At 37.6% G+C, this 19261-nt stretch overlaps 1 protein-coding gene across 1 annotated transcript; it reads right to left on the bottom strand.

Annotated features, from left to right (window-relative positions):
- Positions 1-16737: 16737 nt before the first annotated feature.
- Positions 16738-18489, bottom strand: LOC140875358 (heat stress transcription factor A-7a-like). Its single transcript, XM_073279022.1, has 2 exons — positions 18115-18489; positions 16738-17650 (listed from the first exon to the last, which is right to left on the bottom strand). Exons 1-2 carry the CDS (start codon positions 18415-18417, stop codon positions 16901-16903), a joined length of 1053 nt encoding a protein of 350 aa, XP_073135123.1. The 5' UTR covers positions 18418-18489; the 3' UTR covers positions 16738-16900.
- Between the last annotated feature and the right edge of the window lie 772 nt (positions 18490-19261).

Here is a 19261-nt window from a genome sequence, read left to right as displayed (position 1 = left end):
ATTTTGCTTCTTCTCTCATCTTTGATTATTTGTTTAATTTTGATCTTAATATAACTATTTTCTTTTGCTCTAGTTACGTGCCTTAATTGCTCAGATATGTGTTAACTAGACTAACATCTTCTACCCCACTTAAGCTCTGATATATGAATTAAAGAATCCCATGTGTTATTGTCTATGTTATCCACCGTGTTATGACACGGGGGACAACACTTCAGGGGGAGACATTAAAATTTAGTGGGAGAAGATTTTTAAACTCAGGGGGAGTTTATGATTATTTCATACTTGTGCAATGTTTTTTCCAGAAAGCAAAAAAGGGGAGATTGAAAGGAATTTTATTCCTTGATATTTTTGGCCCTTAATTAATTGGATATTATAAGATTTTGCTTTCTAGACAAGATAAAATATTTGGTAAATATTCTCTGTCTATCTCGTATATGTTAAAGATATATTTGCCAAAGTTAAATATTGTCTTGATAAGGTGATTATTTGATATAATACAATTCGATATTATCAAGATTTGATTTGCAAGATCTGATAGAGTTTATTTTCTACTAAAAGATAGTTGCTTATTCTTGTAGAACTCTGTCTAAGGAAATCTTCAAGATTTGAATGCTAATCTATAAAAGGGGATTTCACGCACAAGATGAAGAGAGACTTCAGACGATAATTCTCTGCGCATAGACTGAAGAATTCCATTGAAGAATTTGAAGAATTCTGAAGCAAGGTTTGCAACCATCATTGTTGCATGTCCTCGTGTTGCCGTTCGTGTTGAAAACATCAGAGACAACACTATGGGAACTGTGTTGTTGAAGATCTTTTTTGTCTCTTCAATTTAGGCTACGGGAGTTGCATCCAATTTCTTTTATACTCTGTTGTATTTTAGGATGCAAGTTTGATTTCTCAACTTATTGAGAAATTTAGGATTTAATGACTTTTCGTAAAATTACTAGGATTACTTTGTAAGACTGATCTTATGTTTACTAGTAGTATTTAGCCCTAAGGCACCCGCACGAGTTTTATACTCGTGCAAAATTAATTACTTGTATTTTATTTATGCTTTAAATTTCCGCTGCACTGTGTTGTCTGTGGTGTTACAATACAAAGGACAACACTGCCTATTTTACATAACCAACCATGTACACCATTTCTTTTAGGCTCGGGTCTGGAACTTTTATTAGATGTCGGGATTATGTTGAAAGAGTGGGTGCCCAGTGAGCCAACTTGTGGCTATGGGCTTTGATGACTCTTTGTACAAACGATCTTTTGTTTAATATAATTTACACTTTTATTAATGGCAATGACTTTATCTTTCTTCATATTGTTATATTGTGATATACTATTGTTGTTTTGATAAAGACCTTGAATATACTATAGTGTATGTAAGATGTGGTAGAACATGGGGATGTCTATCATGAAATACATCTTATAGTCACTGTATATTCTAAACTGTTCCTAGTCGATTGAGCCGTCCGATAATAAGGATAAGGATCGCTCGAGTTTGAGACTAGCATTTGCGATGCGGAGTACCACGTTTCATTGGTAGGGAACATGGAGATGTTCGAAGCATGCAAATGGATATTCATAGGATGAATAATCGAACTACCCTATCCGGACTTTCCAAGTGGTTATCACTTATCGAGTGGATAAAGTCCGCGGTTTTGGTTGTACACCATTAGTCCTTACTACTTGAAACATCATGGAGACTCTATGTGCTAGTACTGTGCTTTGACTCGTTTACCGACTCTATGGGGGTCATCAGGTGTCGGGATTGGGTACAGTTACAACACATATAGGAGTCGATGCATTGTTGTCAAGGATTCACCACATACTTGCGAGTGTGGATATCCTATGCGATCTGAGGAGATATTAGTGTGACGAATCTCTGGCCAGAGTACTTGATGTGATTTAAGAAATGGTTTCTTAGTAGCACATGCGATGTTACTAATTTGATCTTCAAGATGTATTACATAGTTATCGAATCTTGAGCGACTCTCGATATACCAATGGTTGTTGATTCGATCGGGATATTTGGATGAAGGGACCGTACTGTACGCTAACCAAAATCTACTGGTTCTTGTAGGCACTATCAGTGATACCTAGGGAATCATGGGGCGATGTTGCTAGGCGCTTTACCATGATTCGTTGGGCAAGTCGGAAATCGTTGTTCCGAGTCACAAGGAGTTGTGAGCCCACGGCTAGCTGTATCCCTGAACCATTGAGGGTCACACAGTGTAATGGAGTTTTAATCCCCGTTGAGATAGTTAAATTTAAAGAGTTAAATTTAATGAATAAAGAAGTTGGACTTCTTAAATAAGAGTAAGGGAGTAGGATTTCCTAAAATGACATAGGGATGTACATTTTTGGAAACCACTGAATTCGGATTCAGGAAAATTTATCTTGACTTTAAAATGTGCAGAAATGGTTTCTGTGCACATTGGTAAAATCGGTTTATCAATCGGAGTCACGATGAATTTTATATTAATTTCTGAACATGCGGGCTTTGCTTGTCGGGCCTCAACTTATGACTAATGGGCCCTAAGGTGTTAGTGGCCTGCATTATAAATAAGTTATTGCAGTACAGAAATTAGACACAACAGGTCATAATTTGAGACAGTTTTTCGAAAACCCTAGCCTCCTCTCTCTCAAAGTGGCCGAACACCCTCCCTCTCTGTCTGAGAAATTCCGGTCTGTGATTTTGAATTGCAGTCTGGAATAGCGAATCAAATTCGTTTATTCTCTTCGCAGAAAACTTCTGATAGATTTTCTAGTGCAATCTATCAGAGGGATTAAACCTCCATTCGTGGACCTGATTGAAGGAAAGCTTGTTCATCAGTTCCAGGGAGATACAAGAAGCGCAGAGAAATCTGTGTGGTGTCCAATAATCTCGCTTCGAGATTGAAGGTAAAATTTAATAATAGTTATTTAATTTTACACACACTAATAATTTAATCGTTAAACGGTTGATACCCACACTATGGAATTGTTCCATAATAAAATTTTTAAACTTCCGCTGCACCGGGTATCAATCGTGATTGATCTGAGAGCCGCGTTTTTCCAACAGTGGTATCAGAGCCAGGTTGCTCAGATCAAACGATTAAATTAATCGATTGTACAAAAATTTTTGAGTCTTGGTTTTTTAAAACAAAATAAATATTTTAAATAAAAAAAATTTTTTTTTTTTTTCCGGGCAAAACCCGGGCAGCGATTGGATCGCGGTGGGGCAGCGACGGTCGCTGCCCCGGGCGGCGCACGGCGCCGCCCAAAGGGGGCGCACAGCGCCGCCAGGGCAGCGCTCGGCGCTGCTCAGGGCGGCGCACGGCGCCGCCAGGGCAGCGATTGTCGCTGCCCTAAAGGGGCAGCCAGGCTGCCCCGGCCCGCGCCCACGGGTGCGGGCCGGCCCGGGAGTGTCCCGGGCGGCCCGCGGGAGAAAAATTATTTTTTTTTTATTTAAATTAATTTTAATGTGTTAAAATTTTATTTTTGGTCCGGTCAAAAATTGTTTTTGATTGGTTCACGAGGCATCGGATCGAATAGTTCGAGTCCGAAAATTTTAAAATTGATTTTTGGATAAATTTGAATTTTTGGAAAATTTTAATATTTTATCCTTAAATTGAATTTTGAAATCAATTATTTTTGGTACAATTGATGATAAGATTTGATCTTATGTATATATTAAGTAATATATGATTTTATCTATAAAATTAGATTCTGTAGATAAAATATGATTTTATTTAATAAAAGGTAAAATATGATTTTATATGTAAAATATGATTTTATATATAAAATATGATTTTATCCTGTTTAAATTTAAATTGCCATATGCATGATATCCAATAAATTAATTTTGAATTAAATGTTATTGGATAAGGATGATCGATAGCCATGACCAATTTTGTAGGTGTATGTTAGGAATTTACATTTGTTTTATTGTTGTTGGTTTTATTAATGGGTCTGGTTTATGGCCCAATATTAATGTCATATGTAATAAAAGTGGGCTTGGTTTATGGCCCGTTCCCACCCCTAAAATGTATCCCCTACTTGTCATTGCTATTTATTGTAAATACATTAGATTTAGTGGGAGATCAAGATTTGAAGATGGTGGGCCCAGCAGACAATAAAGACGAAGAAATGTAAATTGGAAGCTAATGTAATAGGATTGCATTGCATACTGCATATTACCTAGGATTGGACTAAGACTCGTGATTGGCAACCACGAGTCAATTAGAAATGGAATCGATCATCCTATATATATAATATATGATATTATGATTGTATGCATGTTTTAGACATAATTGTATGAATCCGGCAAGCATACAATAAATTGAAAATGATGAGACAAATTTTCATAATTAAAAATCCCTCATTTTAAATATGATTTAAAATTGATATCAAGATAAATAAAGGAAATTTGAATTTGTTTAAATGTTCCTACCTTCCATCAACGGTCAATGTATGTGATGCTACCCGCGGATACGGTCCGGCTCATATTATTGGGGGGGCCCGTTCGTCGGAAAGCTGTACATTGGATCGACAAATGTTGTAAGTTGGGTGGAACTCCCATGGGATCGGCTCATATTATTGGGGGATCCACATGGCGACCGTCCATCACAACTTAATATTGATGGGTCATCTTGACATGTCACTTTAAACGGCGTCATATTATTGGGCCCTTATTGGACATGAGGTAAACACATGGGGGTTGCTTTGGAAGCAATTGGGCTCTACCTTTTGAGAATTATGGTTGGCTGATATTATTCGGGACCATAAGTTTGTCAATTGGACTCCATGTTCTCACTAAGGAAAAAGTTTCCCGTTTTCACTAGAGGGTAGTGAAATCGTTAAAATAGTGGGAGTGAGATTCATAAAATTAAATTCGCCTATTTTATGTCTTAGTAAATTGCTTAAACAATCATTGATATATGTCTGTTTTTCTTTTCAGTATTTCATACAATGAATTCGCGTAATCCATTATTCTCGATCCTCGAACAAAACAAGTTGACTGGCGCAAACTATACGGAATGGTTCCGGAAGTTGAAGATTGTCTTGACTTCGGAGAAGATGCTCTACGTGTTAGAGAAATCACCTCCGAAGGAAGCACCAGCTGACGTAAGTCCGGAGGAATTGGCCAAACTTGATGCATGGTGGGACCATGACATCAAGACCAAATGCTATATGCAAGCCTCGATGTCTGATGAACTCCAGAGGCGATTTGAGGACACCGTGAATGCTGCTGACATTCACGCTCAACTCAAGGAACTTTTTGGGGCTCAATCGAGGGCTGAAAGGTTCGCTACTGTTAAGGAGCTAATGACGTGTCGCATGCGTGAAGGGACTTCGGTCCGTGATCATGGGGTACGAGTGATTTGGCTCATACAAAAGTTAGCGACCCTTGATTTGGTGTTGGAGCATGAACTCAACGTGGATTTACTGCTTCTGTCTCTTCCTTCTTCGTTTGACGGATTTGTGGTAAATTTTAATATGAACAAGATAGAGGCCACCCTTGAAGAGATGGTCAATATGCTTGTGACATATGAATCCACACTTAAGAAGGATAAGCCAGCTTTCTTGGTGGGCTCCTCATCTTCTGCTAAGAAGGGGCCAAGTATGAAGGGCAAGAAACGTTCTGCCCCACCCAAGAAAGTCGAGCCCGAGAAGAAGCACAAGACAAAGGCTTCAAACAATGGAAAATCCAAGGATGTTTGCCATTACTGCAAGAAGCCCGGTCATTGGAAGCGCAACTGCAAGGAATATCTAGAGCAGTTGGGAACTGCAAAGGGTATGTTCTATATTGAAATAAACATTTCATTTAATACTACTTCTTGGGTATTGGATACCGGATGTGGATCTCACATTTGCAATGATTTGCAGGTGATGACAAGAAGTCGCAGGCTTAGAATGGGTGAGACCCAGCTGAGGCTCGGGAATGGTTCCAGAGTTGAAGCTACAGCCATTGGAGATGTTTGTTTAATTTTGCAGAACGGTTTTAAGTTATTTTTAAGAGATGTTTTATTTGTTCCGGATTTAATTAAAAACATTATTTCTGTTTCTATGCTAGATAGAGATGGTTATTCTTGCAATTTTGTGAATGGGATTTGCAATATTTACAAGAATGAATGTTTGATTGGAAATGGACAACTTGAAAACGATCTATACAACTTAAAACTGAAAGACGTTCCAATAAATTATATTGATAAATCGGCAACAACAAACAAAAGGAAAATCGATAGTCAAAACCCTTGCGAACCTTTGGCATGCTAGGCTAGGTCATATTTCCTCAAGGAGGATGAACAAGCTAGTGGGAGAGGGCATGTTTGATATGTCTGATATTAACTCTCTACCTACTTGTGAATCCTGTCTAAAAGGGAAAATGACTAAATCTCCTTTTAAGGGGAAGCCTGAGCGTAGTCAAAATCTGTTGGATTTGATCCATACAGATGTTTGTGGACCATTTAGAGTTGGGACTCAATATGGCCACACCTACTTCATTACCTTTACTGACGATTATTCAAGGTATGGGTATTTATATTTAATGAAATATAAGTCTGAAGCATTTGAAAAGTTCAAAGAATTCAAGGCTGAAGTAGAAAACAAGCTAGGTAAAAGCATTAAAGCACTTCGATCGGATCGAGGTGGAGAATACTTAAGTACCGAGTTTTTGGACTATCTAAAAGAGAATGGGATTCTCTCTCAGTGGACTCCTCCTATGACACCACAGCTGAATGGTGTATCGGAGCGTCGTAATCGAACTTTGTTGGACATGGTTCGATCCATGATGAGCTTCACTGAGCTTCCACCTTCGTTTTGGGGCTATGAGCTTGAAACGGCGGTATTGTTGTTGAACAACGTCCACACTAAAGCAGTGGACAAAACACCATACGAGTTATGGAATGGCAAAGCTCCTAAGTATTCGTACTTGAGGATTTGGGGATGTCCAGCTTACGTGAAGCGGACAGTGGGAGATAAGTTGGATAGTCGATCCAGCTTATGTTATTTTGTAGGGTATCCGAAGAATTCAATCGGATATTATTTCTATTATCCTGCTGAAACAAAGGTGTTTGTTTCTAGGAATGCCACCTTCTTGGAGAAGGAGTTCTTATTGGATAAGAAAGGCGAGATGATGGAACTCAAAGAAGTTCGAGAAGAACCCGAAATACAAAATAATGATCCTACGCCTCAGGAATCATTACTGGACACGCCTGAACCTAGAAGATCCTAGAGGACTTCTAGACCTCCTGTTCGATATGGTCTTCTTCTTGAAGGGGATCAAGATGAACCCGACATTGGATGTGATCCAAGAAACTTCAAGGAAGCAATTTCTGATGCGGATTCAAATTTATGGCTTGAAGCTATGCAGTCTGAATTGGATTCGATGCATACAAACCAAGTTTGGTCTTTAGTAGATCCTCCCGATGGAATTGTTCCAATAGGGTGTAAATGGATCTACAAGAGAAAGCTTGGGCCTGATGGTAAGGTATTGACCTACAAGGCGCGATTGGTGGCGAAAGGTTACACTCAAAGACAAGGAGTTGACTATGATGAAACCTTTTCACCAGTTGCAATGTTCAAGTCCATAAGAATCCTTATTGCCATAGCTGCATGGTATGACTATGAGATATGGCAAATGGATGTGAAGACTGCTTTTCTTAATGGAGACATTAAGGAAGAAATCTATATGAAGCAGCCAGAGGGGTTCACATCCATGGGAAGCGAGCATAAGGTATGCAAGCTTCAGAGATCAATTTATGGTCTAAAACAAGCATCAAGAAGTTGGAACCAGAAATTTGATGAAACAATAAAAGATTTTGGTTTCATCAAGAACCCGGAGGAACCGTGCGTGTACAAGAAAGTAGTTAAGGATGCTGTGACATTCTTAGTACTTTATGTTGATGACATCCTACTCATTGGGAATGATGTAGGGATGTTGCAGTCAACAAAGATATGGTTATCAGGTAGATTCTCGATGAAGGATTTGGGTGAGGCATCCTACATTCTTGGGATACAGATCTATAGAGATAGATCTAAGAGAATGATAGGACTCACTCAATCAACCTACATCGACACCATATTGAAACGGTTTTCAATGGATGGGTCCAAGAGAGGACATCTACCCATGTGTCATGGAGTTTCTTTATCCAAGTCTATGTGTCCCAAGAATGATGCAGAGATAGAGAATATGACACATGTACCATATGCGTCAGCTATAGGTAGTATCATGTATGGGATGATATCTACCAGACCGGATGTAGCATTTGCTCTGAGTGTCACGAGCAGATATCAGGCTAATCCTGGTCAAATGCATTGGAAAGCCGTGAAGGACATTCTTAAGTACTTACGAAGGACTAAGAATATGTTCATGGTATATGGAGGACGAGATCTGAAATTGGAAGGCTATACCGACTCTAGCTTCCAAAGTGACGTGGATGACTCGAAGTCAACCTCTGGATTTGTGTTCATGCTCAATGGCGGTGCTGTCTCTTGGAAGAGTTCCAAGCAGGACACCACAGCGGATTCCACCACTGAGGCTGAATACATTGCAGCATCAGCTGCTGCCAAAGAGGCCGTTTGGATGAGGAAGTTCGTCCAAGAGTTGGGTGTCATTCCTGAATTTGTTGGTCCAGTCTCGGTGTACTGTGACAACACGGGTGCCGTTGCTCAAGCAAAGGAACCAAGGTCTCATCAAAGATCCAAACACGTACTGAGGAAATACCACATCATCCGGGAGATTGTGGAAAGAGGAGACATCACTGTCGAACGAGTGGCCTCTGCAGACAATATCGCTGATCCGCTTACTAAGCCCTTGCCAGGACCATTGTTTGACAAACATCGCGAAGCAATGGGTCTACGTAGTATGACTAGTTGGCTATAGGGCAAGTGGGAGATTGAAAGAGTGGGTGCCCAGTGAGCCAACTTGTGGCTATGGGCTTTGATGACTCTTTGTACAAACGATCTTTTGTTTAATATAATTTACACTTTTATTAATGGCAATGACTTTATCTTTCTTCATATTGTTATATTGTGATATACTATTGTTGTTTTGATAAAGACCTTGAATATACTATAGTGTATGTAAGATGTGGTAGAACATGGGGATGTCTATCATGAAATACATCTTATAGTCACTGTATATTCTAAACTGTTCCTAGTCGATTGAGCCGTCCGATAATAAGGATAAGGATCGCTCGAGTTTGAGACTAGCATTTGCGATGCGTAGTACCACGTTTCATTGGTAGGGAACATGGAGATGTTCGAAGCATGCAAATGGATATTCATAGGATGAATAATCGAACTACCCTATCCGGACTTTCCAAGTGGTTATCACTTATCGAGTGGATAAAGTCCGCGGTTTTGGTTGTACACCATTAGTCCTTACTACTTGAAACATCATGGAGACTCTATATGCTAGTACTGTGCTTTGACTCGTTTACCGACTCTATGGGGGTCATCAGGTGTCGGGATTGGGTACAGTTACAACACATATAGGAGTCGATACATTGTTTTCAAGGATTCACCACATACTTGCGAGTGTGGATATCCTATGCGATCTGAGGAGATATTAGTGTGACGAATCTCTGGCCAGAGTACTTGATGTGATTTAAGAAATAGTTTCTTAGTAGCACATGCGATGTCACTAATTTGATCTTCAAGATGTATTACATAGTTATCGAATCTTGAGCGACTCTCGATATACCAATGGTTGTTGATTCGATCGGGATATTTGGATGAAGGGACCGTACTGTACGCTAACCAAAATCTACTGGTTCTTGTAGGCACTATCAGTGATACCTAGGGAATCATGGGGCGATGTTGCTAGGCGCTTTACCATGATTCGTTGGGCAAGTCGGAAATCGTTGTTCCGAGTCACAAGGAGTTGTGAGCCCACGGCTAGCTGTATCCCTGAACCATTGAGGGTCACACAGTGTAATGGAGTTTTAATCCCCGTTGAGATAGTTAAATTTAAAGAGTTAAATTTAATGAATAAAGAAGTTGGACTTCTTAAATAAGAGTAAGGGAGTAGGATTTCCTAAAATGACATAGGGATGTACATTTTTGGAAACCACTGAATTCGGATTCAGGAAAATTTATCTTGACTTTAAAATGTGCAGAAATGGTTTCTGTGCACATTGGTAAAATCGGTTTATCAATCGGAGTCACGATGAATTTTATATTAATTTCTGAACATGCGGGCTTTGCTTGTCGGGCCTCAACTTATGACTAATGGGCCCTAAGGTGTTAGTGGCCTGCATTATAAATAAGTTATTGCAGTACAGAAATTAGACACAACAGGTCATAATTTGAGACAGTTTTTCGAAAACCCTAGCCTCCTCTCTCTCAAAGTGGCCGAACACCCTCCCTCTCTGTCTGAGAAATTCCGGTCTGTGATTTTGAATTGCAGTCTGGAATAGCGAATCAAATTCGTTTATTCTCTTCGCAGAAAACTTCTGATAGATTTTCTAGTGCAATCTATCAGAGGGATTAAACCTCCATTCGTGGACTTGATTGAAGGAAAGCTTGTTCATCAGTTCCAGGGAGATACAAGAAGCGCAGAGAAATCTGTGTGGTGTCCAATAATCTCGCTTCGAGATTGAAGGTAAAATTTAATAATAGTTATTTAATTTTACACACACTAATAATTTAATCGTTAAACGGTTGATACCCACACTATGGAATTGTTCCATAATAAAATTTTTAAACTTTCGCTGCACCGGGTATCAATCGTGATTGATCTGAGAGCCGCGTTTTTCCAACATATGTCGGTTCAAGCGGGATTCGGTAAAGTTTTGGTCGAGTTCTAGATTTATGATTGAATAGGTGCAGAATTTTGAAGTCATAGGCTTGCTGCCCGAAAATAAATTTTTATAAAATGATTGCTTAGGAAATAAAATCCGAGGATGATTTCCTGGCTTTGTTCTAAGTGTCATGGAGTCGTGGTTTTGAGCGGAATACTTTTTGATTAAGAATCGAGCAAGTTACATATTTTACGGGCGAACCGCTCCAATTTGCCTTAAGCGCTACATTATGGTTTAGTTTTCTCATCCTTTGGTTTGTTTTCTAAATCACCATACCGGTCGTCATTGTGTGAGTCATTTACATGATTATTGTTCAAATATTTACATGTACTTCATATTTACATATGGATGCTAAGTCTCATATTCATGAATGAAACAAAGTATTTTACGAACGAAGTGAGATGATTGTGACTACATTTATTCATGTTTATGTGTGGGGCTGGGAGACGTTTTGGCCTCCCTTACCAAATCATTATGGGTTTCCTTACCTTAGCATGTGTTCGTGTGGGGCTGAGAGTTATCTTGGCCTCCCTTACCAAATAAAGGGCAAGATTGGGTTGGGTGTTATCCTGACCTCCTTGCGGCATAGTGCACTGCAGCCATGATTATGATCGAAATAACAGAGTCACAATTCAAGGATCTAAGTTCACAATTTCAGTTCAAATCATTTATGATCATGTTTCAGTTCAGATTATTCAGTTACATTGCTCATGTTCGACTTAGTCATGCATATGTTTCATTCATATTCACTTCATTCTTTTAGAAATCATATTTTTAGTACAAGCTATTTTTAATCTGTGTGTGCATGTATTTATGTAGTACTCGTTATTTCTCCCATATTCTTGCTGGGCCCCTAGGCTCACTACATATACTTGGTGCAGGTATAAGTTATCATTGAGATTGCGGCGCAGGACTTTCGAGTGGACTGTGATGTGGGCACGATACATCCCTCTGACCATGCCAGTCTTCCGCAAAAGTTTATTTTAACATTTTATAGTCTTTTATTCTATTACTTGGATTAATGTAAATGTATAGATTTATTGATCGTCTTTGGGCATGTAAGTATCAAAGTATATGATATATGGACGTTTGGAAGGTCGAATCTTTTTCTCCGGTTCTCATTCAGTTCTCGGTCTGGTTTATTTCGTATTGTTGGTTGCATTTTAAATTTTCTATCTGTGACAGGTGGGTCGTTATATAAATAGATAGGTCATGCCGAAAAATATTTAAAATCCGCATTTTATTTAATTATTATTTAAAGTAGAGGTTAGTGTTGTTTCAGTTAGTAATTAACCAATTCCAGGGCTTATTCGGGCTTCAGAATTTAGAATTAGGCTTCCAATATTTGGGCCAGTTCGGACGGTCCGAAGAGGACTTCGAACGATCCGAACTCAGCATTCCTGGGGCTCCGAAGAGGGATTGTTGACTTCGGAGTGAAGCCACGTTCGGACGGTCCGAAGTGATGATCGGACGATCCGAACTCCCCTTTGCCAAGCAGGCAGGATTACTCAGCCATGGATTTTGACAAGTGTTGGATATAGGACACTTCGGACAATCCGAAGAGGCAATCAGACGGTCCGAACTCGATGTGTCCCGCATGCAAGCTAGGAGCTGGATCGGACGATCCGAACCCGAGTTCGGAGGATCCAAACTTGACCGATTTTGGGGTCTATAAATAGGGCTCATTCGAATTCATTTTGAATTACGAATTCCGAGTTTCCTTCTTCAGTTATATAGTATGAGATATACACTTGAGAGCCCTATCGATTAATATAAAAGTTCTAGAATAACCAAGGCGTGGTTATAGTCATCCGGGACTAACGACTCCAAAGGGCTTACTACGGACGAAGGTATGGTCCGGAAATCTATTTAAGTTTTGGGAGTACTTATTAGCTTAGTTAAGGCTTATAGAATTTGTGTAGTGATACGGTGAACTTTTGAATATAGGTTTGGAACCTAGGATCTTACTAGACTTGAACTAGCCTAGAGGTACGTACACATTGACTGAGATTCCCAGCGAGTATACATGTTTATGTGTTGCATTTATTAGGAATTATTATATGGCATGATATATGATTTACCGCTTTTCATATTCATATGTCATGTGCTTATACACGTTGAGCCTATACCTTGTTATACCCTGATTATAGAGCCGCTCAGCTCTATACTTGATAGTATGTCACTGAGAGTACCGCGTTGGCGGGGACATGTATGTCTGACTACTCTGGTGTTCTAGACGAGTGTGGTTGTACCCAGAGGTTGATCCGTGAGGTTACAACACTCATGTGGCACCGGTACTGAGCATGACTTTTCAGATGACCCTTTACCAGTCATCACAGTTGCATGCTTCATATACATATGTTTACTCATGTTTATGTACTGGGCGTTAGCGCTCATGTCCTAGTTGTTATCTTGAACTATTGTACTAAACTGATATTTCTAAAGGAGCCAAACTGAAGAGCTAAACTGCATCAAACCAACTATAAAGAAAAGCGTCAAACCGAGTCTTCAAGAAAACGAGCGACTTTATGAAGAAAAATGCGACTTTAAAATTGCTAAACTGACTCCTTCAAATAAAAGATACAAACTGATCACTCAAAGACAAGTGCTAAACTGATGTTATAAATATGAGCACTAAACTTATATCATGAGATACCAGACTGATGTCATGAAGAAAGGTAGTAAACCGAGCTACCAAACTAATATTGCGAAGACAAGTACCAAAGAAGTAAAATGGTCGATTGGAACTCCTTACATACTACATCAGTCTACCATAGCAACTTTAATTGGATAAATTTTTCCATACTCTGACACCCCTGCAACATAACGCCGCAATCCCAGAAGATGTTGGGTGAAGAGAATGTTGGTGAAAATGACGAAGCAACGGGAATAATTCAAATCCTATCAGAGACATTTCAAAATTATGACTGTAATGCCCCAAAAATATTTAAATTAAGAATTTATGGTATTTTGGATTTAAATTTTGAGTTTCAGAAATTTAGGGACTAAATTAAAGTTTTTGAGATTGGTCAGGGAGTAAAGTGCGATTGGACCTTTCACTAGTCTCCTAACCAATAAAAAATGAGATTTGTTATCTCCTTTGCATAACCGAGAAGAAGCAGAGGAATTTCAGAAAGCTTCCAACGCCATTAACGTTCCACTCCAAGCTCCGATCCGCATCATCCGACCGGTAGAATTTGAAGATAATTTCATATTTGCACTCCTTGTGTCGAGAGCTACGTTTTGACGTAAATTTTATGAATTTTACCAAGTTCTAATTTTTGGATGATGTTAGAGTCGAGATTTGATTGTATAAACATGTTCGTGAGTTGATAGAGATGGTATATCTAAGACGGTTTGAAAAAATACCATCGTTTGAGCATGTTTTTCATTTTTGGATGATTTTTGAAAGATCCCATGTTTTAGGGGCTGAAGATTTCGAAAATTTGATGATGATATTGTGGTGGAATTGTGATGATATTGATGTTGAGAATTTTGGAAATATCCTATTTTTAGTCGTTATGCCGTCGGATTTATTTTGAAAGAGTTTATTGGTATTGGTTTGGGCCGAGGAATTTAGAAGTGATATTGTGCAATTTTATTATTCATTTCAGATTTGATTTGGGGTTGACTCGATTCAAAGTTTCCAGAGTTTTATTTATTAAGAGTTCGGTAGAGGTTGGTTCGGTTTTGTTTGTTTTAGAATGCCGAGTCGCTCGAATGGAATTTTTTGGATTGATTGAATTAATTATTTCAGGATTTGAGCTTTCCAGAATTCAGAAATATCGAGGTATGAGCCGACAACAAAATTTGGGATTGAATCCTCGAGACGGTTATGAGATTTCTCGAGCCCCTAAACCACACAATTTCTTGCTTATGAATTATTTGATTATGTGATTGTTATGATAGCATGAATTATGTTTCTTGCCTTGGCTCGATGACTATCGATATATATATTTGAATTACATCATCTCATTCATATTGAGCCATATATCTTTGAGCTTTGATGGCAGATTTGACTTTATTGTAGCGGACATTTTGGTCTATACTTGAGTGGCATAGGATGCAGAGCAGCTCCTATGACCAGAATACTCAATATAGTTGCGCCAAAGTCCGGGGTTGAGAAGCCCAACACCCACCCCGATTGGGAGAGTAGGTGGTGTTGTTGTGTTTTCTTTTCCCTTGGGATCCATATAGTCGAGATTCAGATTGAATCAGCGATTCGATAGCCCTCAGATTTTTGAGCATGCATTTCATTTGATACATCATCCATCCTAGATTTTATGGATTTATAATATCGTATTTGAAATGCTTAAATGTTCATTTATTTTCGTCGTTCATACTGAGTGTATTCTCATCGGTTTTTATGGCTGTTTCTTTGTTTCGTGTGTGTGCATTGCGTTAGGTGGTTCAGAGTCGAGCTTTAGAGGACCTTTAGGGCTAGGGATTGAGAGTAGAAGTGGAGCTCGGGTTTAACAGTCCAGTTGTTTTTGAACTCTTTTTGAAATATGTCGAATATTTGTATTTATTGAACATGTTGTATTTCTACTCATTTGAATGTTCTTCGAACTCCTTTTATTGTAGGATTTGATTGTCGCATCGAGTTGGCGCCATTTGGGGTTTTCAAGGAAGAAATCAAAAAAAGAGAAAATATGGGTTGGTGCGCAGTTGCAGCGCCCCCGCGCCCCTTAGGGACGCATTTTAAAAAAAATTTCCTGTCCCAACTTGGTTGCTTCGTTGAGTTGTAGATCGAACCTGAGGTCTCCACAATGACCGTTGGATTCCGAAGCCTATAAATAGACATCTTGATCAATTGAGGAACAAATTTTGCTCCCGCGAACATTTGAACATTCAAGCCTTCAAGTCTGTTAAGCAATCTGATCAAGAAACTCGAAGCACAACACTTAAACAGTTATTCTGATCATTCAAGGATCATTTTTGTGCAAGTTCAAATCGAGTTTGTAACACTTGTATCTTATCAGTTTAGGACTGCAACTAAGTTGTAACTAGGAGTTCTGAGATAGGCTGTTGTGTGTAAGTCCTAGTCTTGGATTGGGGTTTTGCAATTGTGTTGTAAAATCAAATTCTTCTAGTGATATCCTTCCGAGGAGGAAGAAATAGTGACGTAGGAGTAATTGAAATATTCGAACATCCATAAATATCTCACTGTGTCTTTTATCAGTCTACATACAAACTATCAGTCTTGCATACATATTTAGTTTAAGTGTTTAGAATTTTCCTCTAGACATATTTTCGCACATTCATTGTTTGTCAACTTGCATTAGATATCAAGATTTGGAATTCAATCACAAAACTGATTGAATTTACACTTAGCTCATTCGATAGTTTTGAAGTGTATTCACGTACCCTCCTCTACACATTCAAACCGATCCTAACAAATACCAAGTTTTATATTATTGTACAAGTTTGTATTAATTAAAGAACGTGGTTTAAAAGAGAATTAAAAAGTTTTTATTGAATAATTATACAAACACCTTTTTAATTATTTAAAAACTATAAAATCGTTTGTAAGATAGTTGATCTAAAAACCTTTTCAACTTTATTAACATTTTATTTTATAAAAATTTTGTTAAAAAATAATTTTATAAATAGTTGCTCAAATGGAATCGATAATTTAACAATCGAAGTGTGCTATTGGCTGAATTGGAGGTCATGGCCCATGGGTAGTAGGAAAAATCAAAGGCGATACATCTAAAAATACATTATATATATTAGTGTTGCATATTACAACAGCATCGAGCCCATTAGCTCCATATTACTTTATCAACAACAACAAAAAAGGAAGTTTCATGTATATATATATTATAGATAATGCTACATGTATATGGAAATTTACACATTGGGTTATACATTACACTTAAAATTACATAATTATCCATGCATTTTATTTGAAAAAATAACTTTCAAAAATGCATATAGGATAATCATGTAATTTTAAATGTAATGTGTAACCCAACGTGTAACACTCCTTGTACATATAATATAACCCATATAATAATTAGGGAGGAAAATTATATACAAGCCCTAAAAAAATTTAATCTACTTTTGCTATCTCTGGTTCGAACCCAAGAAACCCCAATTCCTCAGCCAAATCATGCCCGGCCACCCTCGTGAACACCAAGTGTCCCAATTTCATTCATCCACTCATTTATCAATTCTTCCCAAAACCCTTCATCAACTGGTTTACAATCCTCTTTTTCCCAAAATTTTCCCTCCATATTCACTTGAGGTTTTTGCATACTCAATGCCAATTTCTCAAGCTCCAAATCACCAAATCTTGGGATATCGTTGTACTCTTGAGGCTCTAGCTTAACACAAAAGTTCCCATCTCCACATTGCTCCATTCCAACACCATATTCGTATGCATTTTCTCCACTTCCAGAAAACCCAATATTGTTGTCCCCTTCATGGAACAGTAGTAATTGTTCATCCCCAACAATTTTGGAGGCATGGTTTATTATTATTCTTCTTCTGCTTTTGTTGCTTAAATCTTCTTCAAGCTCTTTCTTCCGCTCTTTACGCCGCAATATCTGTGGCAAGAAAGTGGGGTCTTGTATAGCTTTTGTCAAGAAACCTGTGATTTGTTTTTGCTTCATTTCCGCCACTCTAAGCCTTTGTTCCATTGTTCTAAGACATGACAAAGTGGCCTGTTGTTGCTCCCTAAGTTTCACTAATTCCATCACCAGAGCTTGCTTGTTGCGCCTTAAACGATCGATTTCAGCATCAGAACTCGAACTATACTGTGTCTTTCTTCTTACTATGTTCTTCAGAAGATGCCTTTGTCCCCTTAAAAAACCTTCATTTGCAAACTCCCACCTGTCTGGATCAACCTTCCTGAAGCCCTGGGAATTCAAATTTCTTCATTTGCAATCAGCGTCAACTAACTACATACTCCATAAAAAAAAAATAAAAAAAAAATAAACAATTAAATTGACACAAATTACATACTCTTCGAAATTACATGGAAGTAATGATCTTAATACTGACTAAAAATTGATATGCCATGGATTTATTTTAACTTTGACTAAAAATTTCAAATCATAGATCTGAAATTCATCCTTCCAAATCATCGATGCAAATGCAACGGAAGATTTGTGAAGCTAGTTTCTCTCTTCAATATAACATACTATTATATAATGAATTAAACTCTATAATTAAATAAGGGTGGAACTTATTTTAAATTAGAGGAGCTAAGATTCTTCCTTTAACGAAAAAGACTTTACCAAACAAATTTCCAAAAACCAAAAAAAAAAAAAAAAAAAAAAAAGGGAAAATACAAATTAAAATTCAGAATATTATAACTCACATAAGTATTAAGCTGCCTGACAAAACTTGAGAAATTCTTGTGCTTGAAGAAGTTTGGAAGAAGATTGTTGGCAAATTTCTGAGGATCCCAAACAATGAAACTGTTGTTTCCTCGACTCCACGAAACGATTTCATCTGTATTCGGATCTTCCACAAAATCATAAGTCTTGCTGAGAAATGGCGGAGGACCAGTCTCTATTAAAGCCTCCAACGGCCTAGGAATATTCATCTCTTCATTACCCCAAAATTGTGATGAACTTGACGCAACATACTCCTCCTTTACAAAATCTATAGAGTAACCCATAATCTTTCTGGAATTTTCTTGATATAACAAGAAATCAAGAAATATAGCCTTCTCTTTTCTGGTTTTTCTCTCTCTCCCCCTTTTTTTTTTTTTGGGTCAAATCTTAAGGATAAATAGGGTTTTTTTTTTTTTTTTTTTTTTTATCGGTGTTTTATAAGTCTCATGTTCTTGAGTTCATATGTTTATTAATATTGATACAATAATGATATTAGCACTCCATTTTACATCAGCCAACTTTCAGTAAAAAATGTACACACATTTATTTATGAAATTAAGTATATGGAATACAAAATTAAGTATTCATTTTATTATTGGTACAAATGCGTTATATTTTCTATAACATGCGTGTAAAATAAGTTCTAAGATTGTGTTTGGACGACAAATTTTTATAAAATAACTTCATGGTTTTAAATTACTTGACTTATTTGGATGAATAAAATCTAAAATAATTATGTTTAATTTGAAATACACTAAAAATAATTATTTTTTGAAATCCAATATTGGAATTCTCCCCTAAATCAAATGCATCCCTCTGTATCAAATCAATCAATCCAAATACAACCTAAAAATATATAATCTATTTTTTTTTTCCAGCAAGAATCAATGTAACATTTTGATTTTGAGCAAAAAAGTTATAAAAGTTATTTTCTTTTTGATAACATATTCCTTTTTTTAAGTAAAAATATATATTTCTCCTCATGAAAATTAATAATTAAAAATAATGGTTGCCCGAAAAAATTAAATGCAAAAGCATGCAATATTCTGCAATATTAAATTCTGCAATAATTTGGACAATTTAGTGCCAACTAATAGTTAGACACGCGGCACTCAATTACACGTGACA

Source organism: Henckelia pumila, chromosome 1, assembly GCF_033568475.1.
Source record: "Henckelia pumila isolate YLH828 chromosome 1, ASM3356847v2, whole genome shotgun sequence".
Taxonomy (NCBI): domain Eukaryota; kingdom Viridiplantae; phylum Streptophyta; class Magnoliopsida; order Lamiales; family Gesneriaceae; genus Henckelia; species Henckelia pumila.
This window is presented reverse-complemented; position numbering and strand designations above follow the sequence as displayed.

Excerpts from the sequence above, each read along its gene's own strand:
- LOC140875358 (XM_073279022.1), bottom strand. The coding sequence starts at position 18,417 with ATGGGTTACTCTATAGATTTTGTAAAGGAGGAGTATGTTGCGTCAAGT. Across the intron at positions 17,651-18,114 it reads TCAGGCAGCTTAATACTTAT|GGCTTCAGGAAGGTTGATCC; the intron begins GTGAGTTATAAT and ends TTGAATTCCCAG.